General features: G+C 45.7%; 1 protein-coding gene across 2 annotated transcripts in view; it reads right to left on the bottom strand.

Moving 5' to 3' along the window:
• Positions 1–22,217, bottom strand: part of DNAH10 (dynein axonemal heavy chain 10) — a 2,445,728-nt gene that overhangs the window by 2,226,537 nt on the left and 196,974 nt on the right. For both annotated transcript variants that reach the window (XM_078667623.1, XM_078667624.1), the window contains exons 3-4: positions 21,917–22,080; positions 19,406–19,514 (exon numbers count right to left, since the gene is read on the bottom strand). In XM_078667623.1, the coding sequence (XP_078523749.1) occupies positions 19,406–19,514; positions 21,917–22,080 (273 nt within the window). The remainder of the gene's footprint in view (positions 1–19,405; positions 19,515–21,916; positions 22,081–22,217) is intronic.

Below are 22,217 nucleotides of genomic sequence, written 5' to 3'. Positions count from 1 at the left end.
GAAAGGCTAGGACATATATTGTGGAAGAACTTCATGAAGGACTACACATGTCTTGAGGGGAAGCAGGCATTTAAGTACTCAATACAGGCCCTGCATACTTATTAAGGGTGACAAGAGGGGGATGGTGGGCACTCACTGTTGTGCGCAGCATCGAAAAGGAAATCTGGAAACCCTGACAATATGGATGTCTATGAACGAGGAGCCACTGGGGCAGATTTACGTGACGGAAAAAAACCCTGCGCCACAATCGATGCGTTGCATCTACAATGCGGCGCACCGTGGCGCAAGGATAGACAGATGCGTGACGCATCTTTTGGCAGAATGGCAGCGCATTGCTGGAGTCATGTCGTAAGCACGACACAACTCCAGCAATGGTCAGGAATGCTTATTCCCATCATGCTGCGTCACTCCTTACGTCTGCTTCAAGCAAGCGCAAGGTTTGGACGCAGTGGCATCATAAAAGTGACAGTGAAATCTTGTATATTTCACTGTGTCACATTTACAAGGTTTCCTTGCGACGGAACGCCCACCCTGCATACATTATACCTGACACAGGTATAATGTAGCACAGGGCTTTACAACGTGACGCATCGCCCTAGATGCGTCACGTTGTAAATATGTTGCATCGTGGCACATTGTTTACGATACCACTGCGTCACAGAAGTGACGCAACAGTGGCGTAAAGTTGTCGCAAGGGGCTTGTAAATCTGCCCTTTTGAATCTAACAGAGGGCAGGATCAATGCGCTAGAGAATCACAAGTCTGAGATGGAACCAGAAATCCAGGAGACACAGTTTTTCAGAGAGAAAGCTACCACTCCAGTGGAAAAGCAGGAGGAGATACTAGAAACTAGGAGCAAGACCACTGACTCATTGTCAGTGAAATTACTCTCCCTCCCTCGCAGCTCCACCATTAAGTGAGGCCTTAAACCCGAGCCCCTGCTCTCTCGAGTGTTGGTGTTCGAGCTGCTCTCTCGAGTGTTGTGTTCGAGGCCCTCCTCCACCCACAGGTTTCACCTGCGCCTAATCCCTGGTGGTCCAGTGGACCTCTGTCTCCATTCTCTCGCTCCGCTTTTTCTCTCCTTTTTCACTCGTTTTTTTCCCTCACCTCTATCTCCCCCTTCACTCTCCTTCTGGGTCTTCCATCCGTTTTCTGTTGTTTTCCTCTCATTTCAAGCTCCCCCCTTCACTCTCCTTCTGTGTCTTTCCTCCGTTTTTCACTTGTTTTTTACCCTCATCTCAATCTCCCCCTTTCACTCTCCTTTTGTGTCCTCAGTGTCTTTCCTCTACTCTTTCTTGCACTTTTGCTGCCTTATTTGCACTTTTCCCTCTCTTTTTGCCTTTTTCCTTTTTGCCTTTTTCAGCCCGTTTTTCTCCGCCGCTGCTGCCCCCACGGCCCCTCCCCCCCATCACGACCAGTGCGACCGGCCCAATCCAGCTCCCCTCCCCGCTCCCACCTCACAGTTGTCCAGCCCTCCGCGACCCCTACTTAATGGTGGTCGCTGCAAGGGCAGGCAAGCAAGACCACTGACTCATTGTCAGTGAAATTGCTCTCCCTCTCTCGCAGCTCCACCATTAAGTGAGGCCTACCCCTGAGCCCCTGCACTCTCGAGTGTTGGTGTTCGAGACCCCCTCCACCCGCAGGTTTCACCTGCGCCTCATCCCTGGTGGTCCAGTGGACCCCTGTCTCCATTCTCTTGCTACGCTTTTTCTCTCCTTTTTCACTCTTTTTTCCCCTCACTTCTATCTCCCCCCTTCACTCTCCTTCTGGGTCTTTCCTCCATTTTCTGTTGTTTTCCCCTCATTTCAAGCTCCCCCTTCACTCTACTTCTGTGTCTTTCTTCCGTTTTTCACTCGTTTTTTACCGTCATCTCAATCTCCCCCTTTCACTCTCCTTCTGTGTCCTCTGTGTCTTTCCTCCACTCGTTCATGTACGTTTGCTGCCTTATTTGCACTTTTCTCTCTTTTTGCCTTTTTCAGTCCATCCCCCCCCCCCGTGGCCCATCCCCCAGCACGACCAGTGCGACCGGCCCAATCCAGCTCCCCTCCCAGCTGTCCAGCCCTCCCTGACCCCTACTTAATGGTGGCTGCTGCGCCAAAGGCAAGCCTGTCTTCGCCCATCCGCGACCCGACTGCGACCAGCGCCAGGAACCCTAGATCTCTGCACCGGCAACGCTATGAGCCAGCAGCACTCCACGCTCCCAACCCAGGCTGCAACAACAATTGCATCACCAGCCGACACCCACGGACCCTTCAGCTGCCACCGCTGCCGGCAGACCTGCAGCACCGCCAAGACCTCGGACCCAGCTCAACCCGCACACAAGAACACAACCGAACCGAACCGAAGACCCTGCAATGCATCCTACTAAACGCCCGATCTCTCCACAAACACGCCACCGAAATCTGGGACCTCCTTGACAGCACCACCCCGGATGTAGCATTCTTTACCGAAACCTGGACCAACACCACCTCGGGACTGGACATCACCATCCCCATTCCCCAAGGATACAAGATCTCCAGGAAGGACCGCCCCATCCGCCTGGGAGGAGGAATCCCCACCGTCCACAAATCCACCCTCCGCCTGAGCACACTCCCCGTTGAGCCCACAGACCTGATGGAACACCTTTACTTCAAGATACTGGTAAGCCCTACCTCCACCTTCCTAGGAACCCTCGTCTACCGAAGCCCTGGACCACGGAAACTTTTTGTTAACTCCATCATGGACATCATCTCCCCGCATGCCATCGCGTCCACCAACTACACCCTACTGGGAGACCTCAACTTCCACCTCGACAACCAACTGGACCCCAGCACCACATCCCTCCTGGACAACCTCCACAACATTGGACTCCGCCAGATCGTGTGACCGAACCCACACACTCAGCAGGACACACCCTCTTCTCCCCTCTTCGCAACAGGAAACTCCATCACCTTCAGCCACACCACCAAACTCCCATGGACTGACCATCGATGTGTCCACTTCACCTTCAGAACACCCAACACCCACAGACACCAGCACCTGCTCCCACGAAGAAACTGGACCAAAATCACCAAAGACCAGCTAACCTCATCACTCAGCAACTACACCCCAACCATAGCGGAAAACGACAACCCCAACACCGCAGCCCGAACCCTGCACAGATGGATCTCCGACCGCACCAACACCATAGCCCCCCTCAAGAAAAACAATACCCAAGCCAAGAAAGCTAGATGGTTCACCACCGAACTTGGAGAGTCCAGACGCACTTGCTGCCGCCTCGAAAAGGCCTGGAGGAACACCAAATCCACAGAAGCCCAAAACAACTTCAGAGCCGCCACCAACACCCACCACCAACTCATCAGAAAAATGAGGAAAAAAGCAATTGAAGACAGAATCTCCACTCATGCACACAACAGCAAATAACTCTTCAAAATCATCAAGGAGTTCCCCAACCCACCAGCGAGTCCACCGACATCCCTCCCTCTCAAGACCTCTGCGACAAACTCAGCATCTTTTTCCACCACAAAATCAAGAGCATCTACGACAACTTCGACAAAGACAACCATCACACTGAACCCTCACTGACTACCCTGAAGCCAGCGATTGACAACTGGACCGAAGACACACTGAAGACGATGAAGTCAATCCACTCGGGGCCCCCACGGACCCCTGCCCCCACCACATTTTCAACAGAGCCGCCGACTCCATCACACCCATGCTCTGCCACACCATCAACCGCTCGCTGGCAAACTCCTCATTCCCCGACAGCTGGAAACATGCTGAGATCAACCCCCTCCTGAAGAAACCCTCGGTGGACCCCACCGACCTCAAAAACTACAGACCCATCTCCCTGCTCACGTTCCAAGCAAAAGTCATCGAGAAAGCCATCAACAGCCAACTCGCCACATTCATCGAAAAGTACAACATCCTCAACAGAAATCACTGTTAGCATGAGCTGAAGCCATTTTGTTTGTGGCATCCATTTTAGTTAGCCATGTGTTTGCCATGTGCTTCCCCGTCTTCGCTGTTGCCTGCTTCTCTATTTCACCTGAGTCATCACCTATAGTTAACTCTTTTAGCACTGAACCAGAGCACTGCACATGCTCAGAAAGGCCTGTAGCTGCTAGAATGCACCTGTTACAGATTTAACTGTCAGGCTATTTTAACTGATGTCCGCAGTTCTGTAACTCCTTCCACCCTGTTGACTAAGCAATTTTGATGTATCCATGTATGCAACTAGTTATTTGTGTGTACACTTGTACCGCCTCTTTTTGAAGCTCCATGCTTACACTGCGAATGTCACAATATAAAAGGCCCATGGTTTCCATGTGCTGCCTCATACATTGCCGGAGGGTTATGTATCAATGTAGTTCCACTCATGAGTCCTAATAAACTATTTCTTTAATATTACAGCTTCCGTGCCAATCTCTACTTTGTCAGTCTAAAGGACCAGTGCGCAAAAGAGTGAACCCCTACACCAGGTGCGCCCCTGAAAAGGCTCACCCCCACAAATTGATGCCTGTTACGTGGGGCTCACCGGCGACTCGGATGCCCGAAGGAGTGGTCTCGAGGAGGTTTGGAATCTCACTAAGGATGTACACTGCATACACTGCATGAGGAGGCCCTTGTCCTTGCAGGCCGAAGTGCTTTTCCGATTTTCCCGATTTGACCCTCCGGTGGTGCCGGTCTCCGACTGAGATCCCTTTTGGCGTTCGTCTTACAGTGACCATTTGGTCGATTCAGAACTTGGCAGTTGGAGGCTGGAGACTTTTGTTTGGTAAGGTCGTTAGATGCAACACTTCTTGATTTGCTTGGCCAAAGATTCTGGTTTGATCTGGGTGTATATATAAATTGCAATTTATATAGGCAGGGAATGTTGAGATTTTTCTCTAATTTTTTAAATCTTGAACGGTACAATATTTGCGTTAAGTACTACTTTGTTACAATATGATATATACTATAATATTTTTGACATGCCTATTTCAAGCACGCTCCGAAGGATGTGTTGTTTTCTTGGAGGTACCTATATGGATTTAGAACAAAATCCGCCAGCATCCCCCGAGGGGATACCAAATAGGGATTTGTATACTAAACACAGTATTTCTTCCATAATGTATAGTGCACTATGGAATAAATATACTAGGAAGGATCCGGATTTACGATGGCCAATACATGGGTCATTCGATATTAGAAAAATTCAGTATGTGGAACAGAGTGTGTTTAAGCGCAAAAGTAGACAAGATATGTGTCGCTGGGATACCTCATGGTGACTATGCGCTCTACAAAAATAAATAATAATAATAATAATAATAATAATAATCTTCAAAAAAAGAAATCTCTCAAGAGCTGGAGTAAGTAAGTAGGTGTCATTTATTCTGGTCATCCACTTTCACAATAACAGTGAGCCCAACATTCTAAGCTGAACTCCAAGCAGTTCTAACTGGCAGGGAGGAGATGGGGTGGGAGGAATGTACCAAATGGGGAGGATGGAAAGCAAGATGGTGTAGGTTACAACACATCTCCCTACCCAGGAGGAATAACAAGGCAACAATAGATAAAGGGCACGTAGCTATATACAACAAATTGGTCATTGCAAGTCTATCCCCACTCCATGTGTGTCCATACTCAAGGCGTACCACATTTCTGCCGACACTTCTTAATTCCTGAGAGGGGAAAAATTTGCTCTGCCCAACCTGTACATGGGTGGGTTTCTTTACCACAACCGAGTTGTTGATACTGAGGTTATGTTCTTTCACACCATGTTTTTGGTCATACCAATTTTTGTAATTGGCTTGGTGTCGCAGGACTTTCTGATGACTCTCCATGTGGTTGTTTACCGCTGCCTTTCCCCCTTCTAGCCAGAGGGGGTTCAATTTGGTGCCTGGCTCTCTTCCTCTTAGGGCCACAAAAGGGGAAATTCCGATGACGAGATTAGGTGCTGTGTGGTAGGCCCATCAGCATTCTCTGAGAGATTTGTCTATGTTGTAGCCATTGGTGATGACCAGTTGGATATGTTCTTTGATCATGCAGTTCGTTATTTCCGCTAAGCCATTGGCTTTAGGACAGTAGAGTGCAGTTTTCTCGTGCTTGATATTTAAGTCCTTTAAAAATGTCTTCATCTCTTCAGAGGTAAACTGCACTCCGTTGTCAGTTACTAGTACCGCTGGTATACCTTCAAAGGAGAAGACTGATTTAAGAAACATGATGAGGCTGTTAGTTGTAGTTGTTGACGTGAATCTGACACTTACCCAGTGTGAGGTGTAGTCTACTAGGACGAACATAAATCTCTTTTGGGACCCCAATGTCTCCATAGGGCCAATTATGTCCAAAGCAAGTTTTGTCCATGGTACTTCGGTTACTTCTACCGGAGACAAGGGGACTTTGCGCAAGATCTTTGTTTTGTCGCTTCTTGCGCAACTGATACACTCTTTAAACTTCACTTCCACCATTGAATCCATTTTCGGGAACCAGAAACTATTCCTCACTTTGGTTTTTGTGATACTTCTGCCTAAATGTCCTTCATGGGCAAGGTCTATTATTTTGTTCCTGAGAATGGTAGGTGGGACTATTTTCTTGTTGCGATATACTTGGTCGTCAATGATGGTTAATTAATGTCTTACTTCCCAAAACTCTTTCATGTCTTCATTGACTTCGCTGCATTTTTCCGGCCAACCATTGATTGTTAGATTTTTTAGAAGGTTCATTTTAGTGTCTTTCCTCATCCCTTCTTCCCATTCTTCCTTGGTGAGAGATGGAAGTAGGATGGCTAGGAGGGGAGCATCCAAAGGATCCTCTTGGTGGTTGGGCATGAGAGGTGACCTCGATAAGTAATCTGCTACCCCATTTTCTTGTCCTGGCAGGTACTCAATCTTAAAGCAAAAGTTCTCTAGTCCCAGACCCACTTGGCTATTCTAGGAGATTCGCAATGCACTTGTTTTGCTGAAAATATGAACATTAAAGGTTTGTGGTCCGTTCGGACAGTGAACTTGGTACCCCATAGAAAGAATTTAAAATGGTTAATAGCCCAGTAACATGCCAAGTCTCCTCTCTCGATTACGGAGTAATTACGTTCCGGCTCACTCAAGATGCGAGATGCGAAGGCTATGATGGTCTCGCCTCCTTCCCCTTTTTGAGATAGGGTTGCTCCTCGCCCTATGTTAGAGGCATCGTTGCTTAGTATGATTTTCTTTTTATGGTCAAAAGGGCCAAGAGCAGGTCACTCAATGATTTCTTGTTTCAATCTATTTACCATTCCGCAGTGCTTCTCCTCCCACTTAAACTCTTGTTTTACCTTCAATAGTTCAAGTAAACCCTCACATTTCTCTGAAAACTGAGGAATGAACATTGTCATGTACTCAATCAGGCCTAAAAAGGAGTTGAGTTCCTCTTTGTTAGAGGGGTATGGAGCGTCTCTCACTGCCTGGATTAGACTGTGTTTCGGTCTGATTCCTTCATGTGAGACTTTGTGTCCCAGATAGTCCACCTCGGTCGCTTTTATCTTGCACTTGTCACGCTTCACCGTCAACCCTGCCTTTGTTAGACTTTTACACACATTCTTGAACACAGTATCGTTCTCTTCAGCAGTTGCCCTATAAATCAATACATCATCGTGGAAACACATAGTGTTCGGGATGCCATCAAGCACTTGCTGCATCATCTTTTGAAACACAGCGGCAGCTGAAGCAAGTCCGAATGGCATCCTCCTGAACATATACGCTCCAAAATGGGACGAGAATGCGGTTAAGGCCTGGACTCCGGGTGTAGTTCAACCTGATAGTACGCCATGGATAGATCTATAATACAGTAGAACTTGACTATACCCATTGTGCTCAGCATTTCATTTATATTGGGGAGGGGAAATCTCTCAACCCAAATATTCTCATTAAGGCTGCGTAAGTCAATGAAGAGGCGGATGCCTTCTCCATTGGCCTTCGAAGCTATAACTATGGGTGCTAACCACTCGAATGGGTTGCATGACCCCCAATTGGCAGAGTTTGTCTAGTTCTACCTTTAAAGGCTGTCTCAAGAGAAGGGGAACCTGGCGGGTCTTGTGGACCACTGGTTTGGCACCTAGTTTGACTTTTATCTTGTGTTGATAGTTTCTCAAAAGTCCCAGTTAATCTGAGAAAAGACTCTGGAACTCGTCACATAGTGTCTTGCCCCACTCTGAATCTTCCACTAGGATAACTTGTTCTCTATTGTTGGAGTTGAGCATGATGCCCAACTCTTTCTGGTGTTTCCAGCCTAGAAGATTAGATTCTTCACTCACCTGATACACCTTGCCTACAGTGGACCTTCCTTTAAAATGTATCTGTGCTTCCATCATACCCCCCAGGGGAATGGGATCTTGGGTGTAGCCTTATGGAGTAATGTCAGGTTTATTTATTTCAGTACTTTGATCTCCCAGAAATCCTTTGTAATCTTCAATGTTTAACCCCTCCCATGCTCATGACGAGCTGAGCTCGTCATGAGCCACGGCGCTCCGGTGCTCATGACGAGCTCAGCTCGTCATGAGCCGTGGAACGCTCGCATGCGGGAAGAATTCCCCTGCTGTGCTGAGCGTTCCACGGCAGGTAATGCACCTGTGACAAGCTGAGCTCGTCATGAGCATGCGGGCGCCGTGCCTCATGACGAGCTGAGCTCGTCATGAGCATGCGGGCGCCGTGCGCGCCCCCCTACCCCCCAGCACAGCGGGGGAATAACCCCCGTAGGGAAGGGGTTAACAGGGTAAAGGGAGAACAAGAGTCTGCAAACATTTCTATAGCTTTGTTATAGAGCAATACTTTACATTTGAGATAATCCGGATTGGAACCATTGCATGTACTTTTCACTTGGAAAACATACTTCTGGTGTAGTTAACATTAACTGCTTTGACTTGGCTGTTGTCTCCGTCCCTACAAACCCTAGCTAAATGGCCTCTCCTGTTACACTTCTTACAATTGACATTGCGGGAGGAACAGTATGGACTGTTGGCCAAGTGATTATTGCTCCCATATCTGTAATATTTTAGGCCAGGGTGTTCTTTCATGGGTTTGTTGTAATGTTCCCCTTTGTTTTTTATTTTCAATACGTTACTCTTAGGCTCCTCCACTTGTACCAAGGCCACTACTTCCTCAGTTACTTTTACCTCTTTCATGCCTTTAGCAGTGTGTTCAGTCGCTTGAGCTATGGATATCGCTTCTTCCGACGTGGGATTTTTTGCCAATAATTTTCTTGTATCCGACTGTTACTCGTGCATCTGACTAATTGGTCTCTTATCAGCGAGTCATTCAGTTCCCCAAAATCACACAGTTGGGTGAGACCTCTTAACACAGCTATGTAATTCTTAACAGTTTCGCTCTTACCTGGTACACAATTGAAAAATGTGTGGCGCTCTAGAACAACGTTTATTTTATCACCAAAATGGTTTCCTAACTTTATAAGGGTAATGTCGTACACATTCAGTTCCTCATCCTCTTCTACTTCCGGTTCTTGCACTGTCTCGTACACCTTGCGACCATATACCCCCAAATTATGTAAGAGAATATGCTGCTTGCACACTGCTGAGAATCTTTCTCCCCCATGGCAATTAATATGACTCAAATAATTTGATCCATTCTTTCCAGTGGATTTCTGGTTCCCCACATTCATTTAAGAAGGATGGTGGTTGACATATGCCCAGTGTAGCCATGCTTGAACCTCAGAGACACGGGGTAGGCGGACAAGACTGCACAGAGAACCGTGGAGAGAAAACCCAAAGGAAGAATTGGAGGGAGGAAGAGAGATACAACAGGGCAGGAGATTGAGGACGCAGAGCAGGAGGGTAATGAGACCTGGAGGGGGCAGGGGTCTATCGCACTGAGTAGAGATCACCAACTGAAATTCGCATGAGTCAGTGTGCAGAAACAGAGCAGATTTTGAAGCAGGAGCCCTGAAAGGAAGAATGTGTGCGTGTCACAGTGGCAAAGCGTAGGGATTGTAAATGTTAATGAGCTGTTCACAGGGGAGCAAACAGACAGCCAAAGGAGTGGGTGACACGCTCAAAGACACAGGGGAGGCACAATGTGGTCAGAAAATGGAAGCCTTACGATGGCACAGGCTGCAGTACATCACCCAAATGCACATCAAGGTGATAAGCAGACAACTGTGGAGAAGGTTAGTTACACCGCAACCTCTATGGCCAAGAGCACGAAGCCTGGGCAGGATAATAGGAGCCTTACAATGGCAAAGGTTGCAGTACAGTCGCGTATGTAGGAAATGGAAGCCTTATGATGGCAAAGGCTGCAGTAAGTCGCGCAAATGCATCTCACCGTGAGAAGCAGATCTGTGGGGAAGGACAGTCACGCCGTAGACCAATACCGCCAGGAGCAGGAAACCAGAGGAGATTCTCAGGGGAGACCCCGGCAGGAGGATGACGTAGTAGAAGAAGCGCCCAAAATTCACGTCAGGGTGGTTGTGAGGAGGCTGGGGCGCCGGAATGTGGCAGCTGACAGGAACTGCTGACAGGAACTGCGGCGGAGGCTGCGTTTAGGCAACAGTAGATAAAGACAGCAAATATGTGGCTGCAAACTCACTTGAAGAACGCTGTCCGCTAGGCACGGACAACACAGCAGGAAACCCCAGAGCATCTATTAGCTTGCGGAGCGCTCCCAGAAATGGCCATGTGGTAGCTGGTGCGCCGGATAAGGCTCCTCTCGTGACAGGAATTCGGCTGCATCTCCGTGTAGGACAAGAGATCAGCAGCTCCCGAAGAAAGACAGTCACACCTCTGCCCTTCCTCACATCCAGACCGTGAACCCTCCAGCTGACAGAATCTTTGCCTGGATAGCCACCAGGGAGCAAGTGATGACTAGGATGACGTTCAGCGCCAAACAGGGATCCCCCAAGTCTGGCAACAGCAGAGGCGAGAATGCAGTCAGTCAGGCCCTCAGCTGTGACGCCACACAAACAGGGAGACTCGCAACTGCTTCCAGTTCAGTCAAGAGTCATACAAGTCCCCCTGCGAACCTCAGCACAGAAGCAGCAGTTTGGCAAGCACACAAAGGATCTCCGATGTTGAAAGTCCTCGGGACGTCAGCCTCGTCAGAAGATTAAGAACTGCAGATGTAACAACACAATTATTCCTTCATTGGAGAGAGCACAGAAAGGGGAGATGACCAGCTTCTGCCCCCTGCGCAGGATCGTCACCAGTGTAGAATCTTCAAAAAAAGAAATCTCTCAGGAGCCGGAGTAAGTAAGTAGGTGTCCTTTATTCTGGTCATCCACTCTCACAATAACAGTGAGCCCAACATTCTAAGCTGAACTCCAAGCCGTTCTAACTGGCAGGGAGGAGGAGGGGTGGGAGGAACGTACCAAATGGGGAGGATGGAAGGCAAGGTGGTGTAGGTTACAACAATATGTTTGACTCTGTGCGAATGTGGGAGAAAGAAGCGCATGAGAGAGTGAAGAGAGAACAAGCACTAGCAAAAAAAGAACTGTGCAGAAATATTGATGCGAAAGCGCTAGAGATGAAAAATAAAGAGAATGAAGTAAATAAAGGAGAAAGGAAAATGGCCAATACTCTGTCAAGCGCCCCCTTTATCCTCTACTTAATCAACCTCAGGATGATTCAATTCTATTAGATCGATCTCAGCCACCATCTACTTTTCCCTCTGCCCCGAGGATGATTCTGAGGATGACAAATCTTCCCCAGGTCAGAATGGGACAGAGTTAGACACTAAACGGCATACTCGTTCAATTTTGACCACTGACCGTGCGGCCTCTCTCAGATCTGCTGCTTGTAAAGCAGCTCGTGTTCAGACTTTTGCTCCAGACATTATAGCAAATGTTCAGCAATGGCCGGAGTCAGAGCAGTTATATTTTACAGAGTTGTTTATTGGAGAAGTAATTGCAAATTTTAGAAAACATTACACAGACTTACTTAGAGCCTGTTAATATATAAAAACTGATCATAAACAATTGAGTGACGGTCTTTTTCTCCCTACCCAGGTGGCCGATTTAATTAGATGTGTGGATAAACTACAAACTGATGCGTTCCATTTGTGAGAGGAAAAAAAGGCAGCTGCTGCAGCTGAACAAACAGCTCAGACCCCCGTGCCGCAGGAGGAAGTTCCAAGGACAGATCAGGATACTGTAGTTCATTGGAAACCATTGTGTGAAACTGCGCCTTTATATGTCCCTCCTAAGGGTGCCTGAACAAGTGACATTAAAGATTCAGCTGATGTGAAGGGATAGTTTGTTTATATTTGGGTTTATACTCCTTGGAGTAGAGCGGACGTTATGGCTCTTAAAGCTGCTTTTCCTGATCCGTGGAAAAATCCGGCTGCTTTTTATGAAGAAGTTGAAGGGGCTATTAGTTCTTGCAAAATGACTTTGCCTGATATTGACATATTTTCTGGGCTTATCTTACCCCCTGATATGTGGAGATTGATTCGGAAAGTAGATGATCAGACAACTTTTGGAGATATTTGGACAGAAATAGAAAGAAAAGATGTAGAAAGGGAACCTGCACATAAACCACAACAAGAGATATTAGATCTCCCAAAGGCTATAATAACTAAGTTGAAAACCTTTATACCTCCTAAAAAGATAGATTGGACTATGTTAGCATCCTGTAAGCAAAAGGCGATGAGTTGGTTTCTGATTTCTTTACACGTTTTGAGGAGACATTCTATGATTTTAGTGGGCAGTCATTGAAAGATGACACGGGCAAGCATCTGTTCATTGACAAATTTGTCACAAACATGTCTTCCCCAGTTTCCCTTTTGACTATGGCTCAGTATTATGAACGTCAGGAATTGGAAGATAAAGGGAAGGAGGATAGGAAAGCTAAGGATTTAAAAACAAGGGTGATGTTAGCTCAGGTTTATGGTACATCTTCTAGAGGTGGTGGTAGAGGTGGTTGTGCGATGTATCAACCTAGTGCACCCTCTTTCCCTCGAGCTACTTTATCTTCTGATCAGTGTGGTTATTGTAAGGAGATAGGACATTGGCGCTCTGATTGCCCACTTTTGCGAGGTCAGCAGTATCAGCGTGGTAGAGGACAAATGAGAAGCCGCCCGGGGACCTCAGCAAATAGGGGAGGTATGGATAATCGCACGAGGATTGAGGCAGTAGAGCATACTCAAAATTCTTCTAATACTTTTGACAGACGAAATCAGTATCAGATGTCTGATTATTTGAAGGATTCTAATTATGCAGAGGAATGCCTAGATGGGGTAAGGAATCAGTTGAAATCCCAGTAGATCAGAAGGGTCCCTATGTTAATGCAAATGTTTTGGGTTCTATTGATCGGTTTTTGGTTGACACAGGAGCTACTCGTAGTGGCCTGTCTAAACAATTGGTTCCTAGGGTTCCCCTGTCTGGCTTAACAATAACATCGATAGGATTCGATGGGACACCTTCCCTTAGCCCACTGTCACAGCCACTTTGCATTTCATGTTGATAAATTCACTGCTACATGTCCCTTCACACCAGATAATATTGTGGGTCTCGATATGCTCAAAAACTTTCGTGCTATGATACGCTGTTGCTCAGAAGGTGTACTTGTTATTTTAAATGACAACTATCCTATGGCTGAGAGGTCTTGTCTTCTTAAAGAAGATACTGCTTTGGCTTCACTACCTAGTACTTTGGGGGCTACATCAGACACTGATGTGGGGCAAATAGTTATTCCCCTAGTTCATATTCAGGTGAAGGAGGGCACTTCATTACCTCGATTGCCTCAATATAAAATATCTCGAGAAGGCGAGGAGGCAATGATACGTATTGTTCAAGATTTTATTGCAGTAGGAGTTGTAGAAGAAGTCATATCCTTCCCATTTTGAAAAAAGATACTGATACTAAAATATACAGGTTTATCATTGACTTGCGAGAGGTTAATAAGATTGTAGTGCCCCAATATCCATTAGTCTCTGACATCACAACACTTCTTACTATGGTTCCGCCGACTGCAACTACATTCAGTGTGATCGACTTGAAGAACGCTTTCTTCTCGATACCTATTCATCCTGACAGCCATTATTTCTTCGGCTTCACTTTGAATAATCGATCATTCAGATTTTGTAGAGCTCCACAGGGGTATACAGAGAGTCCTAGTATTTACAGCCAAGCATTGAAAAGACAGATTGATTCTTTCCCTGTGCCAAAAGGGGTGGCTCTCATACAATATGTCGATGACATCTTGTTGGCTGCAGATACCCCTTAACAGTGTGAAGAAGGAACACTGTTATTGATTTTCTTTCTTGCATCTCACCATCACAAGGTTTCCCCAAAGAAATTATAATATTGTAGACAGCAGGATACCTATTTAGGTCAGCTCCTGTCTAAGGAGGGACATGCCCTCACACCAGACCGCATTCAAGCTTTTTTAGACACGCCTGTGCCCCGTACTCAGAAGGATATTTGTGCACTGATTGGCCTTACTTTTTTTCTGTAGGCAGTGGATCCCTAGCTTTTCTCACATTGTTAAACCCTTGTTGGCCCTTTTGACTAAATATACTCCAATGCCCCTCCCATTGACTACTGAATGCCACAATGCTTTCCAACAGTTGTGTCAAGCTCTATGTTCTGCACCAATATTAGGCACTCCAGATTACACTAAGGCCTTCACACTCTATGTACATGAGAGGGACGGTTGTGTGCTCTCGGTTTTAACCCAGACACATGGTGATAAGCAGCATCCTTGTGCATATTTTTAAACTGTACTTGATCCAGTTGCTCGTGCGTTGCCTGGGTGTTTTCGCTCTGTGGTAGCGGCAGCTGTGCCCATACGTCAGAGTGAGGGGATAGTTTTGTCAAATAGATTGGTTGTGTTAGTACCTCAATCAGTTGATGCCTTTTTGATGCTCTTGAAAAGTTGTTCGACTCTTAATCCGGCTACTCTATTGTCATTCCCAGCTACTCAGTCCCAGTCACAAGAGTCCCATGACTGTATATTCCTTACTGAGGAACAGACAAAGGGTTGTGTTGACCTGCAAGATACGCCCCTTTCAAGTGTTGATGGAAAATTGTGGGTTGATGGGTCCTATTTGAAACTACCAGATGGCACGACATCAGCTGCATATGCAATTACAACCCTTCAGACGGTAGTTGAGACAGCTCGCATCCCACAGAAGTCAGCTCAGGCAGCTGAGTTGATAGCATTAACGAGGACGTGTGACTTCTCTGTTAACATCTACACCGATAGCCAATAAGCCTTTGGAGTGGCTCATGATTTTGGGCTACTCTGACAGGGAAGAGGCTTTCTTACATCTCATGGGACACAAATAGACCATGGAGAATTATTGCATAATCTCCTTACTGCTTTGACATATCCTAAGAAAATAGCGATTGTTAAATGCAGTGCACACAAGAAAGTGACTGATGAAATAGGACAGGGTAATGCCTTTGCAGATCACACAGTTCGTGAGACTGCAATGCAGTGAAGCACTACATCTATGTACGTGTTTAAATCACAGCCTAAATGTTGGCATGATGCCAGGCAAGAAGTACTGGACATTCAGCGATCTGCCTCTGCTGAAGAATTAGACCAATGGTCTAAGGAGGGAACATTGGATGATGAGGGCTGTTGGAGAAATAAAGACATGACCACATGGAGATTGCTCACAGCATATTTACACCCTATTATTCACATGTCACATGGGCCGGCACATGTTGGAGCATCCTCAATAGCAAAGCTACTTATGCAAGTGTGGGATCATCCAGAAATTGCTGGCACAGCTAAAAAGATAGTCCAGACTTGTCTGTTTTTTCTCCAATATAACCCTGGAAAGGGAACACAAACTCCAACAGGAGGGTTTGCCACATCAACTGCACCTTTTGAGGTTTCGCAAATGGATTACATCCAGCTAGAACGCTATAATAACCTGAAGTATGTCCTAGAGGTGGTATGTGCCATTAGTAAGTGGATTGAGGCCTACGCTATGAGAGATAATGCAGCTCTTACTACAGCAAAGGTATTTCTAAATGAGCTCTTCCCCAGATTCGGCGTTTGCCGACTCTTGTGGAGTGACAATGGACCTCATTTCCTTGGGCAAGTTGTTGAGTATGTTTTGAAAGGATTGGGAATTAGGCAGAGGTTCCATGCTGCTTTCCACCCTCAATCAGCAGGATTAGTGGAATGATCCAATTCCACCCTCAAGCTTAAATTGGCTAAAATACAGGCTTCCACATCTCTGAAATGGCCTGATGCGCTACCCCTTGCCCTGCTTTCAATTAGATCGGTGCCACATAACGATCTGGCCTTACACCGTATGAGGTGGTATTTGGAAGGACCATGAACATTTGGGGGATTCCTGAGCCACGCCCTATAAATGAAGTACCTTGTGTCTTGACGAGTGACTATCTGTCTCAGTTGACTGACAGCTTGCTTTCTATTCATCAACAGGTTCGAGAAGCTCTTCCTGACAGGTCGCAAGGTGATGGCCATAATCTACGGCCCGGCGACCAGGAAATGGTCAAAGTTTTTCAGACGTCGAAAAGCCTGAAACGGTGGTGGTGCGGCCCAGAGCAGGTGCTCCTGGCAACCAGAACTGCAGTCCGAGTCACCAATAGGAAAAATTGGGTCCACTCCATGCACTGCAAAAGAGTGCCATCTGCCCTGGTGGAGCCCGCTGCACTCACCAACTTTCGAGATATCCTGGACACAGAGAGAGGCAAAGCCATATCACCTGAAGAACCTGAGGAAGTCTTTCCGGACCACACGATCCCTGGTGCATCTCGATATCAGCTGTGACCCCGAAGAGAAACTGCATTGCTGAAAGAGACTGGTTGAACAACTGTCCTGAGTCAGTGAAAGGCTGAGCCGACCGGGGGGGGGGGGTAGGAGGGGGGAATCTTTTTCTTAGTGACACCCTTCTAAACTCTCAGTGAAGAAACCAACGGCTGCCCAGGAATTTAGAGCTCCATCTGCATTTTTTTTGTTCAAACGTCGAGATAAACATGCCTATGGAAAAGACTATTTTGCCTGAGTCATCATCTATAGTTAATTCTTTTAGCACAGAGTCAGAGCACTGCACATGCTCAGAAAGACCTGTAGTTGCTAGAATGCACCTGTTACAGATTTAACTGTCAGGCTATTTTAACTGATGTCAGCAGTTCTGTAATTCCTCCCACCCTGTTGACTAAGCGATTCTGATGTATCCTTGTATGTAACTAGTTATTTGTGTGTACACTTGTACCACCTCTTTTTGAACCTCCATGCTTACACTGCGAATGTCACAATATAAAAGGCCCATGGTTTCTGTACTCCATGTGCCGCCTCATACATTGACTTAAGGTTATGTACTGATGTAGTTCCACACACGAGTCCTAATAAACTATTTCTTTAATATTACAGCTTCCATGTCAATCTCTACTTTGTCAGTCTAAAGGACCAGTGCGCAAAAGGGTGAACCCCTGCACCAGGTGGGCCCCTGAAAAGGCTCACTCCCACAAATCCGGCTTCAGACAAAAACCCAGTACGGAAACCGCCCTCCTTGCCTCAACAGAGGTCATCCGCACCTTACTGGACAAAGGAGAAACAGCAGCCCTCATCCTCCTCAACCTCTCAGCGGCGTTCGACACAGTCTCTCACTGCACCCTAATACACAGACTCTACGACGCAGGGATCCAAGACAAGGCTCTCGACTGGATCTGCTCCTTTCTCTCCGGCAGCACGCAGCAGGTCAGATTCCCCCCATTCCTCTCGGACCCTACACCTACCACCTGCGGAGTCCCCCAGGGATCCTCCCTCAGTCCTATGCTTTTCAACATCCCAATGGCTCCGCTCGCTCCCATCGTCAGAACCTACGGACTTAACATTGTGTCATAAGCAGACGACACCCAACTCATCCTCTCCCTATACAACAAACCCAACACCGCCAGACACAACTTTTGAGAAGGCATGGAAGCCATCGCCAAATGGATGAAAAACAGCTGCCTACAACTAAACACCAAGTACACATGGTGGCCCCCCACCCTCGGAAGCCCGCCCATCCCCACGGACCACGCATATAACCTGGGAATTATCCTGGACTCAGAGCTCAAAATGGACCTCCAGTTCAACTCTGTCTCGTCCTCCTGCTTCAAAACCCTCCGCCTCCTACGCAAGACCTTCAAAGGGATCCCCCTCAAACACAGAAAGGCTGTCACTCACGCCCTAGTCACCAGCAGGCTTGACTACGCAAACGCACTCTATGACGCAATAAACAAAAACCTCACCCGCAAGCTACAGAACATCCAAAACGCAGCTGTAAGACTGGTCCTCAACCTGACAAGACACTGCCACATCTCACAGCACCTACGCAGCCTCCACTGGCTCCCCATCGAAGCTAGAGTCACCTTCTAGATGCTAACCCACACTCACATGGCCCTCCACAACACCGGACCAGCATGCCTGAACAGCTGACTCAAATTCCAGGCACCCCAAAGGACCCTACGATCAGCCCAGCTCTCCCACGCTGTGGTCCCCGACACCAGGAAGACCAGATCGGGAGGTCGCTCCTTCTCCTTCTGCGCGGCCAGAGCCTGGAACGACCTTCCGCTCCACCTCAGACAGACAACATCGCTCCCCATCTTCGCAAGAAACCTCAAAACCTGGCTCTTCGACAGACCCCCTTCTTGATGGACTGGAACCTGCGACCCCCCCCCCAGCGCCTTGAGACCCTTACAGGTGAGTAGTCGCGCTTAACAAACACCTGATTGATTGATTGATTGATAGATTAATTGATTGAGAAATTATAGATGACATGAGGAGGAGTAACAATTTCTGCGCAATGAGGATACCAGCGGAAGTGTCACCACAGCCTCTACAGGGCAAAATGGGATCTGTGTTAGCTGACTTGTTGGAGGTTTCAACTGATAACGTGCCTGTAGCACTGTGATCTTAGTGGTGACCTGAGTGGGGCGGGGGATTGAAGGGTATATCTAGGAAAGACAAGGTTATGTTTAGTTACTGCCTTCTTAGCTTTCTTTATGAATATGAGTCTGTCCATCTGCCTGGCGGTATGTAGGTGATTCTATACTATAGATATAAGTCATAGATACAGTTATACCTAAAAATGTCTAGAAACCCAAATTACTGGACACCTCTACTGCTCTGCTGAATTTGTGATGCGTTCTGAATGAGGAACCTAGAACAAACACCACAGTGGCTTGCACTGGAAAGGGTATTGCAATTCGACACAGTGGTAATTCATCAAGCAAGAACATCTCCCAAAGGGCATTCCACGTGGAAGCAATCTCAGAATAAGAGTCCGCTCTGGTATTTGAGACACTATTGCAGAGCCCAGGGAGAATACATCAATTTGAGAGCAGAAATGTAACCGTGGATGACAACTGCAGTCAAATCTATGAACTGTGGTGGAAATCTAGATATTTATGAACCACATTAAATTTTGAAATAAACGTTTAATGCATCACTGTGAATTCATGGTCAAACTTTTATACTTTTTTTGTATGAATCTTACCTTGTGTATTCCTGAGAAAATACAAAATATGTGCATCCATGAATTTATCAGGAACATTGTTTTTAGCCACAAAAAGTGTTGAATGGTAAATCGTCTTCATAATAGTTTTCTGAAAGAAAACACGCATGCTTAATTTAAGCTTATCACAGAAATACGTTGGCCACAGTTCTTAAAACGAGTTCAAGATATGTGCCTTCAGATTAAAAAAGCAATCGGATGTTTGAGGTGTAAAGCAGATCCTTAGGCTGAAGTCTACTTCTCCTGTTATTGTGCAACTTCTACGATCAGAAACATGTAATTACAAAGAGAAAAACATGTACAAATGTACATTTTTAATTAGCAAAATAATGAAAATATTTGAGGAATGTTATTGTATGTAGTTACTGTTGTTCCCTTGTAAAACTGGATAAAATAATTTTTGTGTAAAAAGAATGCAGCCTTGATGATGTTCCAAGATGGTGTATGTCTTTGAAGCCAAACACATGTTGGTGAGAAGAAATTGGATTTTAATGGATACTGGGTGACTCTTTGTGAAAGAATGGACCTTAATTTGCAATGCATGTGATGAAGAATTACTTGCATCATCATTAAAAGCAAAAGCAAACTGAATTGAAAAGGGGTTTTAGCACCAGTAAACTTCGATTTATGCAATAACCCAGTGAAGGTGTGCTGATCTTGATGATTTATAAATTTGAGACATTATCGGCCACATGCATACATGTTGCCGTTTGCAAATCCTTAATTGCGAAAATTAAGGAATCGCAATTAAGGATTCGCAAACGGCAATGCATGAATAATTCGCATTTTTTTTTTTGCGATTCGGTATTTTTCCTTAATTGCGATTTACAATTTGCGATTTTCAATTTGCGAATCGCAAATTGAAAATGCAATTTCAAGGGTGCAGGGGGGGGTCCAAAGAACCCCTCCCTGCACCCCTGAAATTAAACTTAACTGCAATTTACACACACACGTCCCAAGGACATGTGTGTGTGTGTAAAATGCAACTTTCAAAAATGCATTTTTGTGCATGTTTGAAGGATTTCGGTAAATTAGCACGAGGTTCAACCTCATGCTAATTTACCCCTTCCAAATTGATCATTTGCAATTTAAAAATGATCATGCATTGCATTTCATAAATCTGAAATTGCGATTTCTGAAATGCAATTGCAATTTTAGAAATCGCAACATGATTGCGATTCCTAAAATTGCGAAATACATGATGCATTGCAAATTTGATAATTGCATTCGCAAACGGCCGAAAATTGCGATTCGCACCGTTTGCGAATGCAATTATCGTTGATGCATGTGCCCGTATATGTTTTGTAATTGGAATGTAGTGGGTAATTAAACAGCCACTACTATTTACCACCTTAATCTGATCTGTAGGAACTACTGCAGAAAAACTGAGATAGGGACTGGTTTGCTCAGGTTAATGAAGAAGCAAAACAGCTTGCAGGTGCTCCCAAAAGACCAAACAAGCAGAGTGTATGCAGCAGATTAGTAGCCTGAGTATTAACACGCTTAGCATGATCTTTATGAAGAAGTTCTACATTCCAGAGGCGAAATCACTAGTGGAATTTCCTCCACCGCAATATCAATATAGTCAGTAAATTAAAGAAATTTTTTTACGTCCAAAACCAAATCAGGCCTGAAAACCTTCCTCCACCTGGAAGTCAAATTAGGAATTTCTTTCCAGGAGAATTCAGGTGGAAAGTTTGGGCAGGGTCTAGAAATTGTCAACAAAGAAAAGTATTGCTTTCCGTGATTCCCATTGGCAACAATTATCTTCGTGGTCAGTGTACTCATTTCACCTACAAGGTGCAATTCAAAAGCAGCAGGATGACTGAAAAATCTATATGCTGTAGCTGTGTCAACAAAAAGTGGTAGACTACCTTCTATATCATTATGATATGTCATATGCCTAGAGTTTTTAGGAATTATTTAGCCATCATAAATGTCTAGCTATCTGCTATGTATGTGCAGATTTGCAATCTTCATAGAGAACTGCGCTGGTACTGTTACAGGCGATTGATCTGAGCATATGGATTATGCCTTTTTCATGGAACCCTGGATAGTCTTGCAGTGTTTATGGTTACATTTCGAAAATAAACTACCAATTCATAAGGTTCTGTGTATGATTTACAGTTTGATAGTAATTGAAGATCTTATAATTTATGGTGGGAGTGCTAAATCAAGAATTCGCTCCAACACAGTGATATTATGGTGGAGGACTCTACACCAGTGTATTTTCCTCCAGAGTTAGCACTACCTAGAAAAACCAGAGGATTTTCCAAATCCACCCAACTCTAAATTGCATGCTTTTAGTTAGTGTTCTGTAGTTTCTGTTGTTAAATGTGGTCCATTGCCCTTGCAGCGAGGTGTGCACTTTATTACTTTAGGCATTTTTGTAGAAGTAAATAGGAAAATAAATATGTCTGGCATGAAGCAGTTGATTCTCTTTGTGAAAACAGTAAACATTTTCAATAACAGTTGTTAACTAGGAGTATTTACTGTCAATGGGGTTTGATCCACTGTTTCCTCAGATTGGATGTCCTCCAAATGATCTTCAGCACCTGCGGACCTTGATGAAGACACCACATCTGTAGATGGAGCATCAGGTCCTTCTTGTTCTGGGGAAGATACTGATTTTCTGTCTCTTCTCTTCTTATCTTTTTCTGGAAAAGATTTTTTTTTAATTAACCCTAGCAGTGCTTCAAAGGCTACTGAAAGTTACAAAAGGAGTCAGTCATCAACCTACAACAAAGATAGAGCAGAGAAGACAGCTACAAGACTGATAGATAGTTTCGTTGTT

The sequence above is a fragment of the Lissotriton helveticus genome, chromosome 11, assembly GCF_964261635.1.
Source record: "Lissotriton helveticus chromosome 11, aLisHel1.1, whole genome shotgun sequence".
Classification (NCBI taxonomy): Eukaryota; Metazoa; Chordata; class Amphibia; order Caudata; family Salamandridae; genus Lissotriton; species Lissotriton helveticus.
The sequence above is the reverse complement of the archived record's forward strand: the minus strand, read 5'-3'. Positions and strand labels throughout refer to the sequence as shown.